Source organism: Salminus brasiliensis, chromosome 7 (genome assembly GCF_030463535.1).
Source record: "Salminus brasiliensis chromosome 7, fSalBra1.hap2, whole genome shotgun sequence".
NCBI classification, from domain to species: Eukaryota; Metazoa; Chordata; class Actinopteri; order Characiformes; family Bryconidae; genus Salminus; species Salminus brasiliensis.
The window spans coordinates 10,247,310-10,268,735 of NC_132884.1; the positions used below are offsets into that span (position 1 = coordinate 10,247,310).

Genomic DNA, 21,426 nt, shown 5'->3' on the forward strand with positions numbered 1-21,426 from the left:
GCATCATTTTTAAAAGTCTACCATGAATGGAAAATTAATTAAAATTGAGCCAAAGCCAAAGTCACATTCTTACTATTTATACATGAAAGAACAACTTAAAATACTCTTTTAAAGAAACACACAACATAAAATAATGTAAAAAAATCTTTAGTACTACTAAAATCAAAGAGCACCTCAATCTTAAAGTCTAGGCTGAAAATTTACCTAAGTAAATTTGTGTTTTTTTATTCTGCTGATCTGACTGTCCTGTCTGGGTTGAAACTGGTGTTAAATCAGAGTTGACAGTGTCCCTTGCCCTTGAGACTGACTCTCTGACTAAACACCAAATATCCCACCAGCATGCTCCACTTATCCTCCTGCTAACATTGATCTTTCTTTAGTAAATCCATTGTAAATATAAATAATTAGTATGTTTATTGCATATTCATATAAACATGGAAATTATAGATCTAATATCCATTCCCCTGATCAGACTTAGCATTAATCTCTGATTTCTGTGGTTAAGTCTGAGAATAAATCTTCAATTGACATGGCAACAGATATTCAACTATTTAACTATCAATGGTTTAAAATTACAGTCCACCAGAGCATTATATATAAAAATTATACCCTTCCCCAAGTTATTCACAGGTCTTATACAGTTTATCAATGGATGAGATTTGAAATACTGCCCCATGGAAATCCACAGTCTTGAAGGACAGAACAGAGTTATAAAGAAATAAAATATAGAAGATGCTGGGAGCCTAAAAAGCGCCCTAAGCTCCATAAATGCCAACAAACCACTACTGCCACACATCACCTGCTATAATTACATCTTGAGAGGACCAAAAATAATTATAAAAAGGTTTACTAGCAATGATTATTCTATAAAGTAAGTGTTTGTATTAAAATGGCCAGTGAGAATATGCACAGTCTAATGTAGATTTGACTCTTTGGCCCTTGGTGTAGAATATTTCCAGTAAGGTTATATGGAAATATCACATTCTAATCTAATTGAGTATAGAAATATTACTATATTTATTTCTAGACGTTTTCCTATTCGGTGTTCAGGTGTAATCTAGTTGTCTAAAGATCCACACATGTAGCCTTTTTGTCCCCAAAATCATTTTATTGGTCCATTCCCCCAGAGAATTCAGAATTACACCCTAAACTCTCATGGTCGTGGACTTAAGACTGAACAAATTCATTACCAGACTGTAGGTAAATTAAGTAGAAATATGTTGCATTTATCCAGAGCTATTTGTTGGCAGTTTTCAGCTTGATAGGATGGCCTTTTTTTAAGAAAAGAAATAACAAATCACAAACCAACCACTTTTTTTCTTCTTTTTTTTTGTGTTGTCATACTCTCCTTTTTTGTACTTACAAATATCAAGCATACTTTAAATGCATCGTTTGAAAATGTAATTAGGTTGCAATCAGCACAAACACTAGCTTAAAAGTATAAACTATGATCCAAATGTCCCAGAAATTGACTTCAGTTTAGGAAATAGCAAATTTGGGAAAATTGATTTTACTACTGTTAATAAATACCCCACTCAAACAAACAAGTGTCATCATCAAACTCGGTTTAGTGACTTGCCATCAGAATTTGAGCACACACACCCCCTCACGCATTAGTTCAGATCGACCATCCTCCCTGAGTAACCACATTCGCAAACACACAATTTCAGAGCCACATTCACATACAGCAGGGACCAGGAAGTTATAATGCGTTTCAAACAAGAATCTCAGGAGGACAAGATTATATATTAAAAAACAAACAAACAAAAAAACCCTATGGGACGAATGTCCGAACAGCAACTTTGCTCTAAGTCTGAAACTAGTCGACTTCTGCTCTTTTCTAAACCTTGATAAAGCACCAGCTGTCAATGTCATGCAACTCCTCAGTGAGTCACTTAAAAAATAGAGACTTCACAGAGATGTAAAACTGCAGGACTAGTCCAAGTTTTGTGTGTTGGCCAGAAAAGAAAGTTGCTTGTCTGAAGCACTGGGTTTGGCCCTGGTGGCTTATGTCCGTCGCATCTTCGGTCTCTTGGATGGTCGTTTGGCTTCATCCACAGGGACACTATCGCCGCTGGTCTGGGCCAGGCCGCGGACTCCCTGGATGCGGCTCAACAGCTGCAGTAACAACGGGATCACCTAAAAACAATGGAACACATGCTGTTACTATCACAGTCATAATCGACTTTGAAAAGAAGTTTCATTTGGCATCTATAATATGGTGTTGCATATGTCCTGTAAACAATGTTGTAATGGATAAAGTAATGAGCCAGCTTTTTTTTAAAGTGAAATGGAATCACTCTCTCTTTCAGGGGTGCTACTCTGATTTTATTTCTGTGTGGATCAGCCAGGACTGTGTATTTCCTTCCTGCTCCTCTAAGAAAATCACGTGCAGAATTACCTACTGTTTTTCCATATTCCTGTTTTCATTTTTGGCAAAAAAAAATAAACAGCTGTTTTTCGCTACAGCTATGAGCCATATGTCTCCATGTGCACATGCCCAAGATCCACAGCACACACACACACGCACACACACTGCATAGGCTCAAAACAACTAGAGTTCTTGCAATTGCTGTAAATAATAATGTTAAAACATGATGCAAACAATCATGGACTAAACTCACTCATTCTGCAGTGATTTTATTGTTTTGGGAGGCACATCGCTGAGAAGACCTTTTTTTAAATATCATTATTGCAGGCGTGCCCACGATCCGAACAGGGCTTTTGATACCAAAAATATTACATTTGGAGACGTTTAACCAGGTCTTTAACACTACATTATTACACTCTTTTTTATATAGAGGATAACACTGAATGCTGAAAAGAAACACATACCCTTTCATGGTTATACACTGCCAGTAACAACAACAAAGTTAGAGGCAGTGCTATGTAAGATCCTTGAGCAACCTCTTGATCTGGGAGTTTTCTCTGTGGAGGACAAAGGAAAAACGTTATTCTCAAAAGACTCTAGTCTTTTTAGAGACTCAAAAAATCTAGATGGCTCGCGTGTACTTACAGTAGGGTTAAATGTGAGCGTGACGTGTTTATGGTAGCCGGAGGATGTGAAGGAAACCTGAGGGAGTTTAAAGTCGAACTGGGAGCGTGACAGGGTGGTGTCCAGCATTAACACATAGCTCTGTAGAGAGAGGACACATATTCTGAACACATCAAGAGAAAAGAAACACCCACGTCGCTTAAAAACAAAAACTAAAAACAAAACAAAAACACACCACCTTGATTCTAACACTGGTAAGCAACTCTAAGGTTGGCCTTACCTCTCCATCACGCGGGAGCGGAGAGAAGTGGAAGAAAAGCGACTGGCCCAGAGATACGCTTTGGAAAGGACTGTCAAGGTTGTCACTCTTGTAAAGCTTGACCTGAGAAGGGTCACAAATGTTCATTACACTCTTCATCAATGGGAGACTGTATGTTATTGTTAAAATAAGAATATTCTTACCCAGAGAGTGGGCAGGTGCTCAGGTGAGGTAATGATGTTGCCACTCAGGTCAAACTGATTGATCTGTCTGAAAGCGATGATGTTGACTCCCTCTATATCAGTGCTGCCCACCTACAATAAAAGTAAGTCCAATTAAAACAATCTACCCATCCATCTGTGTTAAAGGCACCTTAGGTATGGATTGTGAAAATCCTAACAGATTTGAAAATTGGAGCACATCTCACGCTTATCGTCAGGTCTCCACAGATATATGTGTTGTTGCTAAGGTATGAACGGGTTGGATATTTGGCAGTACCAAAGGGGGGGGGGGGGGGGGGGGGCATCTTTACAACGCTGCAAAACTTATTTCTACTCAGAAAAAGTCCAGGCTCCCATCTCTATGAATGAGGAAAGTTCAGAATACTCAAAACTGAAGGTCAAATTCTTTACGGGTGCCATGTTGAGGGTTGTAAACACTCCCATTCATATTTCAATCAGTGACAGGTCTTCTCTTTTATATTTGCTCTGCTCAAACCCAGTTGGAAGACCAGTTGTGGACGCTTACCTCTACGGTTCTGTGCTGAGGCAGTGCTCTCTCTATGTGGTCATTGCCTTCTCCTCTCAGCTGAATGATGTAACTGCATCTAGGCTGTTGAAAAGGGGGGGGGAAATTAACACAAAAAACAAGGGATGTAGTCTAGCCGAGTATGTATGTAAGTGTTTCCATGGGCATTGTTACCAGCAGTCCTCGAAGACGGAAGCGACCTGCTTCATCGGTGATCGTGTCCTCACTGTACGTGTTGCACTCGCCCTGCCCCACAGCCTCCACAGCTATGCCCTGCTCTGCATCACCCCCTAGAGACTGCACCGCACCATAGCAACTACAAACACAAATTAAAGTTTAAATGATATGCTATGATTACAACAGCCTTTAACAATAGCCTTCTGGGTAATACTAAAACCGCATTAATTTAACCGGTTTATATAATATTTTGGCTTTTCTTAAGGAGAATCCTACTCCTCTGGTATGCTGTACCTGTAAGCAGTTTTGAAGCCTGTGATTGGTATATTGAGATTCTGGCCTTCCTGTACTGTGATCATTTGAGCCGAGGGCTCAAAACGGAACTCCTTCATCATGGGTTTGAAGTAGTACTGGCCAGGACTCTGTTGGGAGAGTTTTCATAATATCAATGTGCACCAGGGAATATCATAAATAGTTTTATAGCAATGTTTTGGGAAAAAAGATGTAAAATCAACAGAATGGTCTTTTACCAGGTTGTTGAAGGTGAGGATGCCAGTGTCCTGTGTAAGCAGATTGGAGCGGAAGTTTCCTCCACTTAGAGAGAGAAGAACTCCAGAGAGAGGTAGGCCATCCTCTGCTTTGATCTGAGAATATAAACCAAAGCAAGGAAATGAAAATCTCAGACATGAAAACAACATTTCTTGTTTCACTGCTGCAATTCAAACATTAGCTTTCCTCTAGGCCATTTTGTAATCCTTGGAAGGTGTAACACTAAATGTCCAATCAATTACATTAACTGTTCCCTTAAGGTCCAGTGAGAGTCACATCTACCAAGGATTACGAACCCAGGGCCGAAAACTGTGCAGTCTTTTTTCTCCGCTAATTGACATGACAACACGACAGCCTGCATATACAGCATGTATTTAGGCACGCATGCATTACCTCAAAGGTGACGCCTGCCAGGGCAAAGGCCTTAAAGTCTCCGGTCTGTTCCTCCACTGGAGTCAGCACAAAGCCCTCTTTACTGGCACTGATATCATACTGCAGGTCACTGTGCAGAGGTCCAACACTGAAAAAAGCACCAAGAGTTACGAATTTTATGCACTGTAGGAATTTGAAAAATATAAATACACATCTAAATGTTTGTGGACACCCCATCTAGTGAATGCACTCACCCAATTTAAGTTGCACCCTTTGCTAAAACAGATGTGCAAATGCACACGCGCACACACACACCCACCCACCCACCCACCAACCTAGTGGAACTCAACTGTGCTCCATTCAAATAAAAAAAAAAAATAATAATAATAATAAATAAAAATAAAATATCAGACATGATCAAAGTACATATTCCAGGGTAAGCCCAATACTAATACTATAAAACTTCTTATACTTAAGCTTGGAACGGAGCTTAACAGAAAAGCAGAGCTCTACAAGTCGGTCTATATATAAGCCGAATAAATCTCTTAATGAGCAGAGAGGTACCTATAGGCGCCACTTTCATCTGTCAGCACGGTGATGAGGGGCTCTGTTGATCCAGTCTCTTTAATGGAAATCTCCACACCTTCCAGTTCAGGAGACACCTGCCCCTGCAGGAACAGCCCTGCCCGTCCTGCAATCTCCACCATCTGACCTGGACAGCTTTCTGATAAAGAAAAGCACTTCTTGTAACTATGACTCCGGTCATGCGCTTACATATCACTAATGTATAAACTCATTAAATTAAATATATAAAAAATAAATATATAAACTCAAAACAAACCTCCTGTGATTGTTGCCTCCACTTCAGGTGGGTAAAAAAGCAGCTCTTTGGAGGAGGGAGTAACTGTTATCTTCTCCCCAGCCCTAAAAACAGTACACATACAGTATATTATCACTGTTATTACCATCATCATTAGAAAGAAATCTTGCTTAAAATTGTAAGAGCAAACAAAGAAACAGGCATTTTCAAATGGTAGAAAACGTAACAGCAAATGTGTACACAGTTAACAAATAAAACTGATTGTAGGGCCCTTTGTGTAAGCACAGAGGAGGGGAACAATGTCAGTGTTAAAGAATGTACCGTGCCCAGTAGGAGAACTCGTAGTGGAAAGGCTCAAGGAGCTCATCTGGTTTCTCCTCCACTGGTGGGCCCTGCTCCTCTCCTCTTCCCTCTCTCTCTTTCCTGCGAGCTGCAATTTCTAGTAGCTGCTGCTCCCGCCGCTGCTCCTCCGCTGAGCGCAGAGGACCCAGGACTAGTGCAGGCTCACTCTCAATGGACGACCTGAGAAGAGAAGAATTAGCAGCCTTTGCTTTAAAGCTCTCCTGTCCTCTCAGTTGGACAAAAATCTCTATTTTACACAAAGACCTCAGCTCTGTCAGCCGCCGAGACCAAACTGAAGCTACTACAATGCAGTTTAACCCCGAGCTGCTGCAAGGGAGAGCACATGCACTATAAAAAAAAGTTTTAAGCGGTATTTGGATTCGGTGCAGCCCAGAAAATTAAATCTAACTATGCCAACATTAGCTGGCTGGCTAATAACTAATTATATCACACTGGTCATTTTACATTAACATCAGACTTACCAGAAAAACTGCAAACAAACTTTGTACAGAGTGTCTGTTAATGCAACCAACAGCAATACAACATAATAAATAGTTTGATAAACTAGGTAGGAGTAGCTACTCCTTGTAAGGAACAGAAAGATCCTTCAAACGGTCTCTTCCAGCCAAGGCGGTCTATCACTTAATTTCTAAGTAAGTGAATTCCTCCTTGCTATGAAATAGCAGAATAACATTAAAAACTGTTTTTTGGGGGAAATACATTTCCCAATAATAGCGCAGTGAAAACTAACAGTTAGAAATCATACAAAGGAGGTAGAAATGCTGGTAAGAGGAGTAAAATTGACTGAGCTACACATTAAATTGCAACATGGAGTCTGCTCAATGCTGGTTGATTGTTAAAATGTTTTATTATTCATTATGTACATTTTGCCCTCACTTACTTGATAGTAACTGTAACATCCAGCATTTTGTCAGTGGTGATGAGGCCAGTCATGTGGTGCCTAACAGCAGTCAAGGTTAGAATACTGGGTGCAGACCTTTAGAAAAACAACCAGGGACAGGAGATGAGCGAAGCTAATGGTAAACTGTGCACCCCAGCTTTACCCATTGTGTCCTATATTCAATTACAAAAATTACAAGGTTAATACTTGTACATACGTATTGTAAGTGTAGTAATCCTGTTCAAACTGATGGCAAGAGCGTGGAGTCACTTTGTACACACCTACACAGAACAATGCAACAAGAAACAGAACATGTTGGCAGTCAAAGAGGGGAACTACTTCAGATAACAGATTATTTTGCACATTTTAGAATGAACAGGAAATACTAAAACCTGGTTTTGATAGGCAAAAGCGATTGACTCCCTTGGAGAGATTGTAGACCCCCACATTCTCAGGTTTGCTGCCATCCTGGAAGAATTCCTAAGACAAACAAAACATAAAAACAATTAATAACTATTACAATTACCACTATAAAGATAACATAAAGGAACAGAAATAAAGGAAAGAAATAATCAAAAGCCTCGTTCCCACCAGCGTGATTGCATGGGACAGGGAACAGCGCAGCATGTAGCCAGTCTGTCTGAACTCCACTCCCTCCACATCAGAGTCCAGCACTTCTACCTCCACTGACTTATGCTTCCAGCACCACTCCTCATGTGTGATTGCCACTGACATTAAAAGAACAGTTAGATTAGAAATGAAAATGAAAAATCCCATACCAACACCTAATACCTACCAAACACCTCGCTTTTAATGGACGAGCATGCTGTCTATTGGTTTAGGATACTAAATAAAGCAGTTTTGATCTCAAGTTTTTTTGTGGCAAAAACAGAAAGAACTCTCAAAAATGCTATTCTGGGAATAAACACAAATCACACACATTGATACCCATGTTGTGATGTGTATTATTAAAAATGAAATTTAGCATTTAATTCATGAGCATTATAATGATTGGAAGCTGTTATTTTAAAGTAAAAATGTTACAAAATATTTTAAATAAAAGTCTGGCATTGTGACAAGCCTAGTCAGCACTAACCAGCACTAAAACCTTTAAGCTGTTAAAAAAACATTATGTTACATTTAAAACGGAGACCATTTCACAAACTTGATTGTCTAGTAAGCTTGCTCTAAGGCTGCCCCCAGACCAAACTAGTCATTTTTTAGAATTGAATTATCTTTTAATGCAGTAATAAATATTCAGTTTGATTTTTTTTTTCACTTCACAAAATAGTGACAATGTTGTGCTTCTGTTCCTACCTTTGTATTTCCCAGGTAGAACATTAGTGAAGGAGAAGCTGACGATTTCACTGCTGCCAGAAAGCTGAATGTTCTGCCTATCCCCTTGTCTGTTTACAGGCTGCAGAGTTACTGTGAGATCTCCACATGCAGCTGAGGAAAGACCAATCCTTCAGTATCTTTAAAGAACTGCACAGTTTGATCGTACTAACAGGTCACAATTAAGAGCCTGCTTACCTAGACATGAGACAGAGCCAGAGACTGCTGCTATGAACTGGGTAAAGAGGAGGTCACCAAGTGGGCGATCGACTAGCGAGATATCGAGAGATTGAGGCTGCAAAGCAAGCCCAGCTTTGACCTCAGCTTCTGGAAGGGTGACCTGTGCAAACAACATACATAATATACAAGACAGTACTGACCAGTGGAAACGAACGTATACATGTGCCAAAACCTCTCCTGTTGCTGCCTCCCTATCCGTACCTGGACGCTGTAGTCTCCTGGTTTGGCCTGGAAGCAGAATGCCCCGTGATGGTCACTCTCGATAGTGCGAACCACACCCTGGTCACGTCCTTGTCCAGAGAGGGTCACCTTATAGCGACCGAGATGCTTTATGGTCTCTGGGAGACGGGCAACAGATATCTGACCACACACACTGAACCTGAGAATAAACATTTAGAACCATTTTACAGCATTACCCTTTACAAAGCTGTACAAGCATTGTAAAACAGTTCAAAAATAGTTTTTTTTGTTTTAGCTATTGTAGATTAAGCGTGAATGCAGGTCAAAATAGTCAGTCAGATTTCCTCACAATTGTAATAAAAAATGCTAAACTCACTAATGTTGCACTGACGTAGTGGAAGTAAAAAACCTACCGTATTTTACTGTTTACTGATCTCGTCACTGAGCTCTGTGCAGCGGTAAACTGCATGCAGGGTCACACAAAGTACAAATATCTGGTCTATAAAAGGTCTATAGGGAGCCATAAGATCACAGCAATGGTGCCTGCATGGCTGTGTTTGTGCCACTGGCGCCCTCGTACATGTAAATGCACAGAATTGGTTAAATGAGACTAATTCGCTCGACGTGTCTCTAATCAGCATAGCACCGTGTGTAGCTTTGTGATATTAGAGTTATTCTGCTTTCCAGCCCACACACTCACCCTGCTGTGATGATGTCTGGCAGCTGGGGAGTGCTTGGTGCAATCTTCACTGTGACTGCCTCAAAGAACATTAGCTCCTTATGAGTGCTGATGGTATATGTGCCAGTGGTCATGTTCTCCAAGCGGAACGAACCGTCTTCTTTGGTTAGCACTACAGAGATGAAACACAGGATTGGCGCCTTTAAATTTCTCATTATAGTGATGATGAATGCAAACAGGTCAAAGTCAAAAAGATTACTTAATCTATATTTACTATAATCTATCTTTATTATTGCATAAATAAAGTTAAGATTATCGTTGGGGAAAACAAAACAAACAAACAAACAAAAAAAATACATCATAATACAGATATCATCATCATTGGTACCTTTAATCTGGTTGTTTAAAGTCACGACTGCATCTGGAACTCCCTCTCCATTTGGGCTATTTAAAACTCTACCCATTACTGAGAAACCCATCACTCGGAAAATGGGCTGGGGAAAAAAATAATAATAAAGAGGGTAAAAATTATAATGTGAGGACAAATTGTATAACAATATTTATGATATATATCTTAAATTACTTATACAGGCAATACATTAGCCTAACCTCTAGCCTCATACTGTTGTGCTCGACCCTAAAATCCAGCCGGGAAGGAGCAACATCAAAAGTGATCCTTTCGCCTCGGTAATACGGCACCTGTGATTTAAAACAGTTTAATTTGACAAGACATTCAGAGAATGCAGACATTTTGAAAGCTAAAATCCAAACATCAGCCTTAAAATCCAAAAACAGATGCTTTTACCACAGTGTATTCACCGCTGGGCAGGCAGGGGAAGGAAAAGGTGCCATCTTCACGCGATTGTGCACTGCACAGGTACACAAGTGATGAATCATCCAACACACCTCCATCTACAGCAGCTGTGCTGCAGCCATTGACGTCCTGTTAAAAAGCATCACTCATCTGATCACATTCCATTTGAGGCCTTCCTTTCTTGTAGTATTGCACCAGCAGCACTGGGATAGGTGAAAAGGTCATGATGTGGGTTCTTTTCAGTTAAGACACTTACCTCTTGTGTCATAGTGGTGGAGTAGAGGAGGAAATTAACCTCCTTCATAGGTTCACCATCGCTCTGCACCTCCCCAGAGACATCATAGCCTTTAACCACTAGGGGAGCTGTAGCTGGAGCATTAGCATTCGACACTGCCACGGAGGTCGAGCTCTGTTGACACAGTACGAACTAATAACTCTCCAGGGCACAGGCATTTGTTGGACGCTAACTCTTGACCATTTGAAAAACTATACTTTTAAATGACTAAGAAAAAAATAAAGTTATTAAAGCAATAAAACACTTATCGTGAAATAACAGAACCAGTTGGTTACCAGTTAGTAATTTTGAATACCAAACACATGAACACAATTTCGCAAGTCCAGTCTTCTTAGCTTTAGAAGACACTGTTTTAAGCAATCTCTAAAAACATAAGGTTGGCATTTAACTACCTGCTCCAGGGTCCAGGATGTGTGGGTTGCTGTGATATCATAATTTCCTGGGAGCACTTTGGTAAATGTGTACCTATCCAACAGACAAGTAACAAGTAGACATTGTTTTAAAGTGTGATATTGTGTATAAAAGCACTTTAATAAAGATTTTTTTAAACATACTGAAAAGAAGAATAAGAAGAAAGAAGAAGAAAAAATTTAAAATGTAATTACATTTATTGCTTCACAATTACTTCAAATGCCTAAAATTAGAATCAGGTGCACCACTTTAGCTGCAGATTATATCAACATTATATCCAAAGAGCTCTTTAAGGCCTGGGAAAAGGTTTTAAAACACCTCATGACCCCTAGAAATAAGCCACTCCACTGTCCCCTAAATCATTTGTGCAATCAAGTGCAACTGCCAACATGGCAAAGTCAGGATGTCCTAGCAAGTTCAGTCCAACAGCAGACCACAAAATGCGTAAACATGTTTCTCGTGAACCAGACACAGCATTGGAGCACAAGAAACCATGTTAACTGTGACGCTTGGAGGTGGAAATGTCATGGTTTGGGGCTGCTTTTCTGCAGTAGGGCCTGGAGAGCTCTCAAACATAGAATCCACTAGGAATTCTTTACTGTATCAGAGGGCGCTTGAGGGAAATGCGAGAAAATCTGTCTAAAAAGAACTGAAAGAATTCTGCATGGAGGAGTGAGGAAAAACTTCCTCCCAGTTGATGTCAAAGACTAGTAGATCATTATAGGAAACGGCTAACTTATGTTATTTCAGCGGGAAGTGTGAAATACATTTCTTTGGTTTTATTAGTTAGTTTAACATTTGTTCTTCATTTAAACACTATTAAGATATTAATATAAATGAAGAATTCAATGTTTAAATATATATATAAAAAAGAATAAGGTTTTTATTGGGGTGTCACATAACTGTGTATAACTGACATCGTAACATAATTAAGAAGAAAGAATATCAACTGACTGTCCGCCCGCCTGAGTGAACACGGTCTGAAGAACGTCCTCTTCTCCGGCATTTCTTAAGCTAACCTCAACTCCAGCTGGACCCTGCAAATGACCTTTACTCAGCACCTAATTTGAAAAGGTGGAGAGAGGGGAGCACTCTTAGTGAATTGTTAAGGCTGAACGATGCTAAATAAATAAATAAATAAATAAATAAATAAATAAATAAAAATTAAGTACCGTTCCCAAGACAGAGAACCCAGTGAAGAAGAAATTTATGTCCTGCTCTTTAGTGCATATATCAGTAAGGCCATCCACATGAAGGTCCACGGTCATCGGTTCTGGGAATCAGTTCAAAATAAGGCAGAGGAGGTGAAAATCGAACCTTCAACTCACGTTAAATCAATAGATAAACTACAGATAATCAGTGAAAACCATTTCTCACCAAAACTCCATCCCAAAGGTGGTTCTATTTTGAGTACAAAATCACCCTGGAAAAAGAAACCCAACACTATTAGCTTTATTTAGTTGTGAATGCACTAGGCAGTCAAGTATATTTACTATGGGTGCATTAATGCATCGATACACTGTGATCACGCTAAGCAAAAATGTGAGAAGGTGCATGTGGCGAATAAGACTTCTATTAATTAAGAATGGCAAAAACAAGTGAATGGTTATGAATATGCTGCTGGAAGCCTGAGCCATTGTTGTATGATATATTTAAGAAAGGGTTTGGCCTAAAGCTTACTGCTATTTTAACATTATCATGTTGACAATGATAATACACATGAATGGTAATACACACTCAGATCACACATGAGCTGATCATTACTAATAGTAAATAACATTTACAAAAAAAAAAAAGTAATTAAAATGTGTGATTGAGAGTTTCTTTACAACCAAATTAACCTTTCCTACCCCAACCACTGAAAAGCAGAAGGGGCGTACGGGCCAGCTCGCTTTCACACCTGTACAGATGTTCTTTTCTGTAAATATATTTTCAGCTCTTTATTACCTTTAGTACTTTTTACTTTTTTGATTTATCCTCTACCCTATTTATTGTTTAGTGTCATTTTCCTTTAGTTTAAGACTGTGTTCTGCGTTTTTTGTTACTTGTCATACGTGTTGCTCTCACCAAGACAAATTCCTTGTATGTGTAACATACTTGGTGAAATAAAGAGATTCTGATTCTGACTAGGACATTTTTGTCTGACTACTACTGATAGCTGACAGTAAACATGCAGTTATGAAGTACTGCCAAGAGATGCACTGGAGACATATGAAAATATCAGGTATTAATACCTTTAAACCTCTCTGTCCACTTGTGATCAGTTCACTCTAATTATTTTCATCACAGTAATCACCTTGTTGTTTTTCTACAGTAAACAACTTGACAATGTTTGCCCTCTGGTGTAAAAACCCTTTAAGGCATGCATTTAAACATACTTTACCTTATCATAGAGAGGGATCATGAAATAGCCATTGATAGGAGCACAGTCAGTCTGGTATTTCAGGGAGCCTTGCTTTGTATACAGCTTAATCTGGAGGAAAACAGAAAAGCTATCATTTTTCCTGAAATGTAGCTACATCTCATTCCTAAATCTTATGGATTCAATGTACTTCAGCATTAATTTGCTGCTTGTTTGTAGATTGCTACCATATCGGTCTTAGTTCAATAAAATAGCTAGCTAGTTAGACAATTAGGTAGGAGCACCTGCTAATATCACTTGTGCAACCTAATAGGCTTGAGGGTCTAAATTCTTGTCTTTGTGCTTTGCAGGCACTTTAAGGGCAACAAGTTGGCACAAAGAAAGCCAATTACTCAAGCTTAAACCCAGCCAAGTAATAAGTATATAAGTAGCTATATGCTTATTTCATTAGGTGAAGTGCTGACACTGCTTACTTGGCTGCTAAACGGTAGCTAGCTTTGCTAGTTAGGTACTATGAAGGCCGGCAGGGCTGAACACATTTAACTGCCGAGATTATGCGATCTGCAAACGGCACACGACTGTAAATGTCCCCGCAGATGATCCAGAAATCCGTCGAAGGGTGCAGATCTGCCCGGAACTGAATTAGCCGAACAGCAGGCTAACAAACTAGGGCTAGCTCTAGCTCTGCGCTATGAATCAATGTCGCTCTCACCTCGATGAGGGAATAGTCGATTTCCACATCCGACTTCACAAATCCCCCGCAGCCGACCAGAATGTCATCAGCGCAATTCGCAAAATGTGCATACAGAGAATAAAGCAGAAACAGCACAATCTTTGACTTCTTGGACGCTGCCATCGTTCAGCCCTTGGAGTGAGTAAGGACGGACAGCGCACGTGGTTCCTCAGCGTCGGACCAATCACAGCACGCCGTGCAATTTCTTGCCCAACACCGTTGGCCATTCACACAAGCTGTCCATGCTCATTGGCTTCATTGGCTGTTTGCGCAGAGGACGTGCAAACGATAGCCAAGCACAGGGTTGAGAGGGTGAAGGGCCTTGCTCAGCAGTGGCAGCTTGCCGAGCCCGGAGCGCATGTTAATGTTTGTGTCATCAAGGATTTTTTTTATTTATCAAAGAGCCTGTTTATGCGGAGGTATGCGAATGCCATGTGTGGGGGAAAAGTTGATGATTCTTAAGGGTCTTTTAAAACTATTATTACAGTATTAAACTATTAAAAATTCGTTCATTATCGACTCATGTATTTAAATTGTTAAAACATTATTATTTATTTTTCTGAAAGTAAACATTCAGATCCTCTGCATTGCCAGATTTGCCTTCTGTCTTCTATTTCCATGAAATGATTCAGTCAGCCCTCAAAACTGGTGCAAAATATATTTGGGAGTGGTGTTCAGAGAGAAGCATCATGTTGCATTTAACCAAAACAAATTGTTGCCAGAAATATGCAAATAAAGAAAACAAAGGCAGGAAAGAGAAGGAAAAGGGCGACAGCATGTCCCCAAGTTGTTTCTGGTGAAAGGGGGGTGTAGTCTGTGAGTGGTGTATCTTAGACTATTGTTACGTCATTAAAAAATAAATAAATAAAATAAGTGTTTACATTTCAGTCCTCTTTTAGACTCCGTTTTAAGCATCTAAACGAGTTGTCCTTCTCCATGCTCTCACTGTCTAAGCTCACTTCTTCAGTTTCAGTTAAGCCCAGCACAGCAAACGTGTCCTGATAACAGCCTTTATCTCAGTCCCCTGAAAAAAACAGAAACGCCATCTTCCAAACAATCCTCTGGTCTGAACACAGATAAGGAGTTTACATATTTAGGAGCATGTTGTCTGTAATCAATACCTTTAACTACATAAAGTTTTCTGCTTAATATAATAATTAATCTGATAATATGTTATGGTAATGTATTTTCCACAGTCTCATTTTACTCACAGATTTAACATCTTAAACTAACATTTTATAGATTTAACAGGTCAAAAATAATCTATTTGACTATTAAATGTTAGCCAACATTAGCCAACTATAGTTTCCCGGTCTAGCTACATCATGAGTTCAATTTGGCTAACTATAGAAGGCCCCTGATGATCAGGTTATTGCTTGTTACTGAATAAGTCAGTAAATTTATTTTTGGTAAAAATAAGTAAAAATAACCAATGCCTAAGCTTGATCATTTATTTAGTAACTGCTATGAAATGAATATGTAACATATGTATGAATCCACACACATGCCTATAATATTCACTTAAATTGCTTCTATTATTTTTGGATGATGTTTTTGAAAAAAAGAGCCTCAGCTGTTCCAGGAATGTAATGTGTGAAATGTAATGGCATGGTGCCCATCCTGCCATCAGTTGTGTACTGCTGTAAGTGTATACCAACATGTATCAACATGCAAAGGCAGAATAAAGGAAGGTGGGAAAATATGTTAAAAAACTTTTATTACTATTATATAAACTATTTACTTTTGAACTGCTGCAATGTAACCAGGCAATACACTTTGAGGAAATGGTCGGGTACCAAGATGCCCAGATGGGATTCAAACCAGTGACCCTTGGATCATAGTGGCAGCACCTTATGCCTCTGGAACACTCAGAGCCCTAAAAAGCTCTTATTTCAGGTAAATCTAATCCATGAAAAACTGAATAGCAGAACTGAGATTTCTAATTTTGGTTAAATCCAAATGTTTGACCATTACATGTAAAATAGCCTTGCACTGCAGCCCTAGTCTTCACCTAAGCTGTCTTTCCCCTCTTTTCACCTTCACAGTATGAGCAGTATGTGTTAGCAATCCACTAGTATTTCATCAATGGTCAGCCACTGACTGGATATTTTCATGGTTTTGGGCCACTCGCAGCCTGAAAGTTTATAGCTATAAAATGACTTTGTAACTTTGTAATAAATAGTTTGTATTTGACACTTCATAAAACCACCTCAAAGGCCTTAAAATCTCCAGTCTATAGTAGACATAGAGGCATTAAAAGGCATAAGGCATAAAAGGCATAAGGCATTTAAAGTCATAATTTCAGTAGTGGACATTAAACACTACAACATTTAGCATTAAAAATACAACAAACGTGCTTTCTCTAAATATTACAGACTTATTGGTTCCCTCTACTCCATTTATTAAGTCAAGTCAAGTAAGATTTATTTGTATAGTGCTTTTTACAACTGTTGTCGTCACAAAGCAGCTTTATATAAATAGTGATTAATAAAAGACAGAGACAAAGAAGAAAGAAGACAATAACATAAGACATGAAGGATCAAAGACCTCCAGTGAGCAAGCCAACGGCGACAGTGGCAAGAAAAAACTCCCTCAGAGCTGGAGGAAAAAACCTTGGGAGGAACCAAAACTCACAAGGGGGACCCATCCTCCTCTGGTCAATTATTAGTTAGTTTCTGATCACAAGGCCACTACTTACATGTTGATGTAGGATGTCTAACTCACACTGTGTGTGGGCTACAATCTCTAACTGCAGACCAGCTTGGTGGAACTACAAGAGAGGGGTTTCTGATAAAGTGGCCATTTCCATTCAAGTCTATTTACTGATGGATGTTTAATTAGTTTCTGGCCATTATGACTACAGGGTATTCTCTGTAAAATGGAGGAAAATAAATGTGCCTGATTCAAAGCCTTTTCAACACTTCTTGTGTTTTGCCAGTTCCCAGGTGCTTGCAAGCTGATCTGATAGCTGCAGTGTGAGTAAATAAACACTGTTACTGCTGAGTAGCTCTGATTTCAGTCCAGATAAGAAGCTCAACTGTCAACTGTGTTAGCTAGGGTTAGATTACCCTTCTGAAAAGGGTCAATAAAAAGTGTCCAGGCCCTCATGAACAAGCTCTTGTGTTATTAATTCTTATTTATTCTTTCATTAATTCTTAATACTCAATATATTTAATGCAAATACGTGTTCACACAAAAATACACAGGCACTCCATTGATTGCCTATGAAACCTTATTAATTGTTATTAATTTAAAGTGGTCTTTCTTCTTATGCAACACTTACATTATTAATTGTAGATGTAAAAATGTAGTTGTATTTCCTTTGTGGACACTAGATGTCAGTATGTTCTCATAAAGGCTTAAAGGATCACTGTAGGATTCTGAATATGCACAATTTCTATACACAGTATGGACTATTTGAACAAATTTCATTTGTAATGCACACACAAAGTATTTTTTAAAATGAAATATATTTACTTAATTACATGTCCAATAGAAACCCCTTTCCTCCTTACAAAACTGTACAAAATTCATAGATTCTTCCTAAATAATTTTATTTCAGTAATATCATATAATTTCAGTTGATATTATTCATTTACAAGCAACCCATGTCACTGCTACAAATGAACCTGTAACTTTCTAAGCAATTCAATACAGTCTCATCTGTCATGGTTAGTCGAGGTTGAAGACGGAGGCAGACGTACACGTAGGATATATTTTAATAAAGGAAAATAAAAAACAGAAACCAAACAAGATCACAAGATTACCAAATAAGCAATACAAGAATCATACAAACATGCCAAGTCAACAAACCATGAAACCGACATGCACAGAGTAAGGAAGTCTGAAACAAAGGGGTATTTATAGGAAGAATAATGAACACCTGGGAGTAACAAGGGGGTGTGGTTACAAAGGAGACACTGGTGGAAACACTAATGGACGCACGGCGCATGTTCTGAGATGGACGTGACTTTCAGCACAGAGTCAGGGGCAGACAGCCTGGGTGCCGCAGGCACTGGAGCAGAAGCAGCGGGCACTGCCTCCACAGGAACAGAAGCGGTGGTCACTGCTTGCCTTGGGGCAGCTGCAGACGCCACTGCCTGAACAGAACTAGAAACAGGGGCAGCTGGCACTGCTTGCCTTGTAGCAGGTGCAGATACCACTGCCGGGACAGAAACAGGGGCAGCTGGAACTGCTTGCCCTGTAGCAGGCACAGATACCACTGCCGGGACAGAAACAGGGGCAGCTGGAACTGCTTGCCCTGTAGCAGGCACAGATACCACTGCCGAGACAAAAACAGGGGCAGCTGGAACTGCTTGCACATAGGAGCTTGGACGGACTTTGGTACAATGTGCACCTGCATGAGAAAGTCAAGAATGTCCCACAAGCTAGGATACTCATGCCAGGAGCTCCAGTTAGCCTTGACTATATTGCCCTCAGACACCAGGCTAACCGCACCAAGCCCTGTTTCTCTCTCAAAGTCCTCCCCGTTCCATAGGGCAAAGCCTTTAAATGAGCGAGACCCGGGAACCCCGCCTTTGCCATCTCCTGCGGCCTCGTGTGGAGGAGGGCTCTTTCTCCTTCCATACATACCCAACAAGGGGGTCCAGAAGGGGGGATCCATCTAAGGGCACAATTGGTCCAGGGATTACCCGTTACATCCATTTTTGGGTCTGGTCTTCTGTCAAGGTTAGTAGAGATTGAAGACAGAGGCAGATGTACACACAGGACATCTTTTAATAAAGTAAAATACAAAATAAAGGAACAACAAAATGAACAAAAACCAAACAAGCGCTAGGATTACCAAATAAACAATACAAGAATTACACAAACAGGCCAAGTCAACAAAACATAAAACCACCATGACCGTACACGCACATGCACAAGACCAGACAAAGAGGTACTTAATAATAAGGAATACCTGGGAGTAACAAGGGGGCGTGGCTACAAAGGAGACACTGGTGGAAACATTAATGGACAGGCGGGGTTAGGACAGACAAGACACAAACAGAGCCATGTGCTTGGGAGCACATGGCAACACAAAACAGAGGCAGACATGATAGAACAGCGGCAGGCATGACACATGCTGTTTCAGCAATTTCATGCCTGAAGAGCTTTTCAAGCGTACTGCATAAAAATATCTGCATTATAATAAATATGATTAGCAGAGGCTGTGGCACACACTGCACATTTTTCACAATATTATGTTGTTTTTTTCACACAGCAAATATCAATATAGAAATTATAAGACATATTTTATTTATACATAAATACATATCTCATAAATATATTAATTTAAAACATCCGAAAAAATTAACAAGGAGAATATCTGTGTTATGGATACAACTTTTAACAACTAACCCTGTGTGGAGGCTGCACTTTAGCCTGCCTAACTCTCACTGTTGACTATTTACATGCTTCAGCAAGGTGCTATATTACAGCCACCAAAAGAGAGGCCAAACAGTACATAATTACTTGGCTGAAACACATAGCCATGTTACCCACAAATATTTCATATATGATGAGTTTGATAAGAGTCTGGCTTCACATCTGAGGACCTTACCATCTTACTTTTGGGGGCATTGCTTGTGCTAGGTGGAGCTAAGAGTGGGTGGATTAATTGGCAATACCAAATTGGGAGAAAAAGGAAATAATTTGACCAAAAATATTTGGTGATGATGTTGTTGAGTTGTTTTTTACTCTTCACTAAATGTGTTTTGCTCTACACTGTATATTTACTTCCACTTCTGAAGAGTTTGTAATGAATTACTTGGATCAGGTGTGTTCAGGTGTGACCAGGCAAGTATCTCCAGGTTTTTGCTGTCAAATCTGTAAGCACATTCACAAATCACTGTCTTATCGCCATCACAACAAAACTTATACCTCAAAAGTGAGAACAAAAAAAATGCACACTTAAATGCACAATTCTGAACTATTTTGTTTGGCCCACATCATAAAATATCCTGTCAATTAAAAAAAACAAAAAAAACAACAACAAAAAAAACAGCGTCACGAGGTTCAGATACCTTCCAAGGCTATCGAAATTCGACAAAAGGGGTCATTTTTCACCATGTTATGGCAATTTTTATTTATTTTTTATACATATTTTTGTTTTTAATAGATATCAGCATAATTTGTCATGAAACAGTGTGTGTAGTCCAATGCGTTCTAAACAAGACTGCAGCATCTATATTTATCCATCATTCACCGAAAGATTATATTGACATTTTTATCCATCCGTGAACGCTGATGCTGATGCTTTGAAGAGAGAGCTGCTCCCTAGACAGAATGAGCTGTTACTTCTTGTTTCAGTGACAAGCTAAAAATTATTGATGCATGTACCTACACTATTTGTAAACTAATCACAGCACTGTCATTTTGAAGTCATGCAGTTTGTATGTGTGTGCGTGTATGTGTGTGTGTGTGTGTGTGTGTGCGCGCACACGTCTTTGTTTCTGAAAACAGTGCTCTTTGGTGGAGTGTTGATTGAAACCTGAATGACCAGCTACGTTTTTACAAAGCTAGGCCATATGGACTTCTGTTAACCATACTAGAGGAAAAAGTATCAAAGGATGTGAAAGTGATAGAGAGAGAGTATCTGTGCCATTCACCAATCACTGGAACAACAGAAATGACCGTTATTATGCTGCATTACGTCTTTTGGTGCTCTACCCCACCAAGACCATTCATCCAGTCTGATAGGCTGGGTCTGACAAACAGGATAGCCACATTTGCAGCAGAGGCAGTGCCATGCTGTCTCTTGTGAAAGCAATAAGAAAGAAAACAACAGCCTTAGCATACTAACATGTTTGGGCTTCAAAGCAATTGCTTGACTGAAGCGAAACAGCAGAGGGAGAATTTGCCAAGAGATGTCCGCAGAGATGAGTGTCATTTAAAAAATTTTGACCACCCTGTCATCTGGCATGCTAATGTCTATTAGCTTTCAACTGATGTGAACATGAGCCACAATTTAAAAGCAGAGTCCGTGGACTGGAACAAATGAGATTTTAAAAACAGTGTTATTAGCCGCAATGGACTGTCTGAAAAGGTTTATCCACATTTTTGGGGAGAGAACGAAGGCATGGCAACCTTTCTAATCTTGAGGTCAAGTCTCAACAACCATTGCTGTCACACACTGACACTGTGGGAATTGCGAAGCCCCCCAAAAGCTGACAATGGGGCCTTGAATTGTATTATTGTTATTACTTACTTCAG

General features: G+C 39.5%; 1 protein-coding gene across 1 annotated transcript; it reads right to left on the reverse strand.

The window, feature by feature from the left end:
• Positions 1-189: 189 nt before the first annotated feature.
• Positions 190-14,355, reverse strand: nomo (nodal modulator). Its single transcript, XM_072683789.1, has 31 exons — positions 14,191-14,355; positions 13,500-13,589; positions 12,494-12,539; positions 12,289-12,389; positions 12,071-12,177; positions 11,098-11,170; positions 10,667-10,819; positions 10,402-10,539; positions 10,206-10,295; positions 9,985-10,090; positions 9,618-9,768; positions 8,939-9,116; positions 8,696-8,837; positions 8,480-8,611; positions 7,754-7,890; positions 7,555-7,642; positions 7,380-7,443; positions 7,163-7,258; positions 6,241-6,441; positions 5,941-6,023; positions 5,664-5,823; positions 5,121-5,247; positions 4,709-4,822; positions 4,473-4,600; positions 4,176-4,317; positions 4,002-4,085; positions 3,458-3,568; positions 3,276-3,377; positions 3,017-3,136; positions 2,836-2,928; positions 190-2,139 (listed from the first exon to the last, which is right to left on the reverse strand). The coding sequence occupies exons 1-31, from the start codon at positions 14,332-14,334 to the stop codon at positions 2,008-2,010; spliced, it is 3,633 nt and encodes a 1,210-aa protein (XP_072539890.1). The 5' UTR covers positions 14,335-14,355; the 3' UTR covers positions 190-2,007.
• Between the last annotated feature and the right edge of the window lie 7,071 nt (positions 14,356-21,426).

Coding starts and splice junctions, on each gene's coding strand:
- nomo (XM_072683789.1), bottom strand. CDS start 14,334: ATGGCAGCGTCCAAGAAGTCAAAGATTGTGCTGTTTCTGCTTTATTCT. Junction 13,590..14,190: donor TCGACTATTCCCTCATCGAG/GTGAGAGCGACA, acceptor GTTTTCCTCCAG/ATTAAGCTGTATACAAAGCA. Junction 5,824..5,940: donor GGAGGCAACAATCACAGGAG/GTTTGTTTTGAG, acceptor TTTCTTTATCAG/AAAGCTGTCCAGGTCAGATG.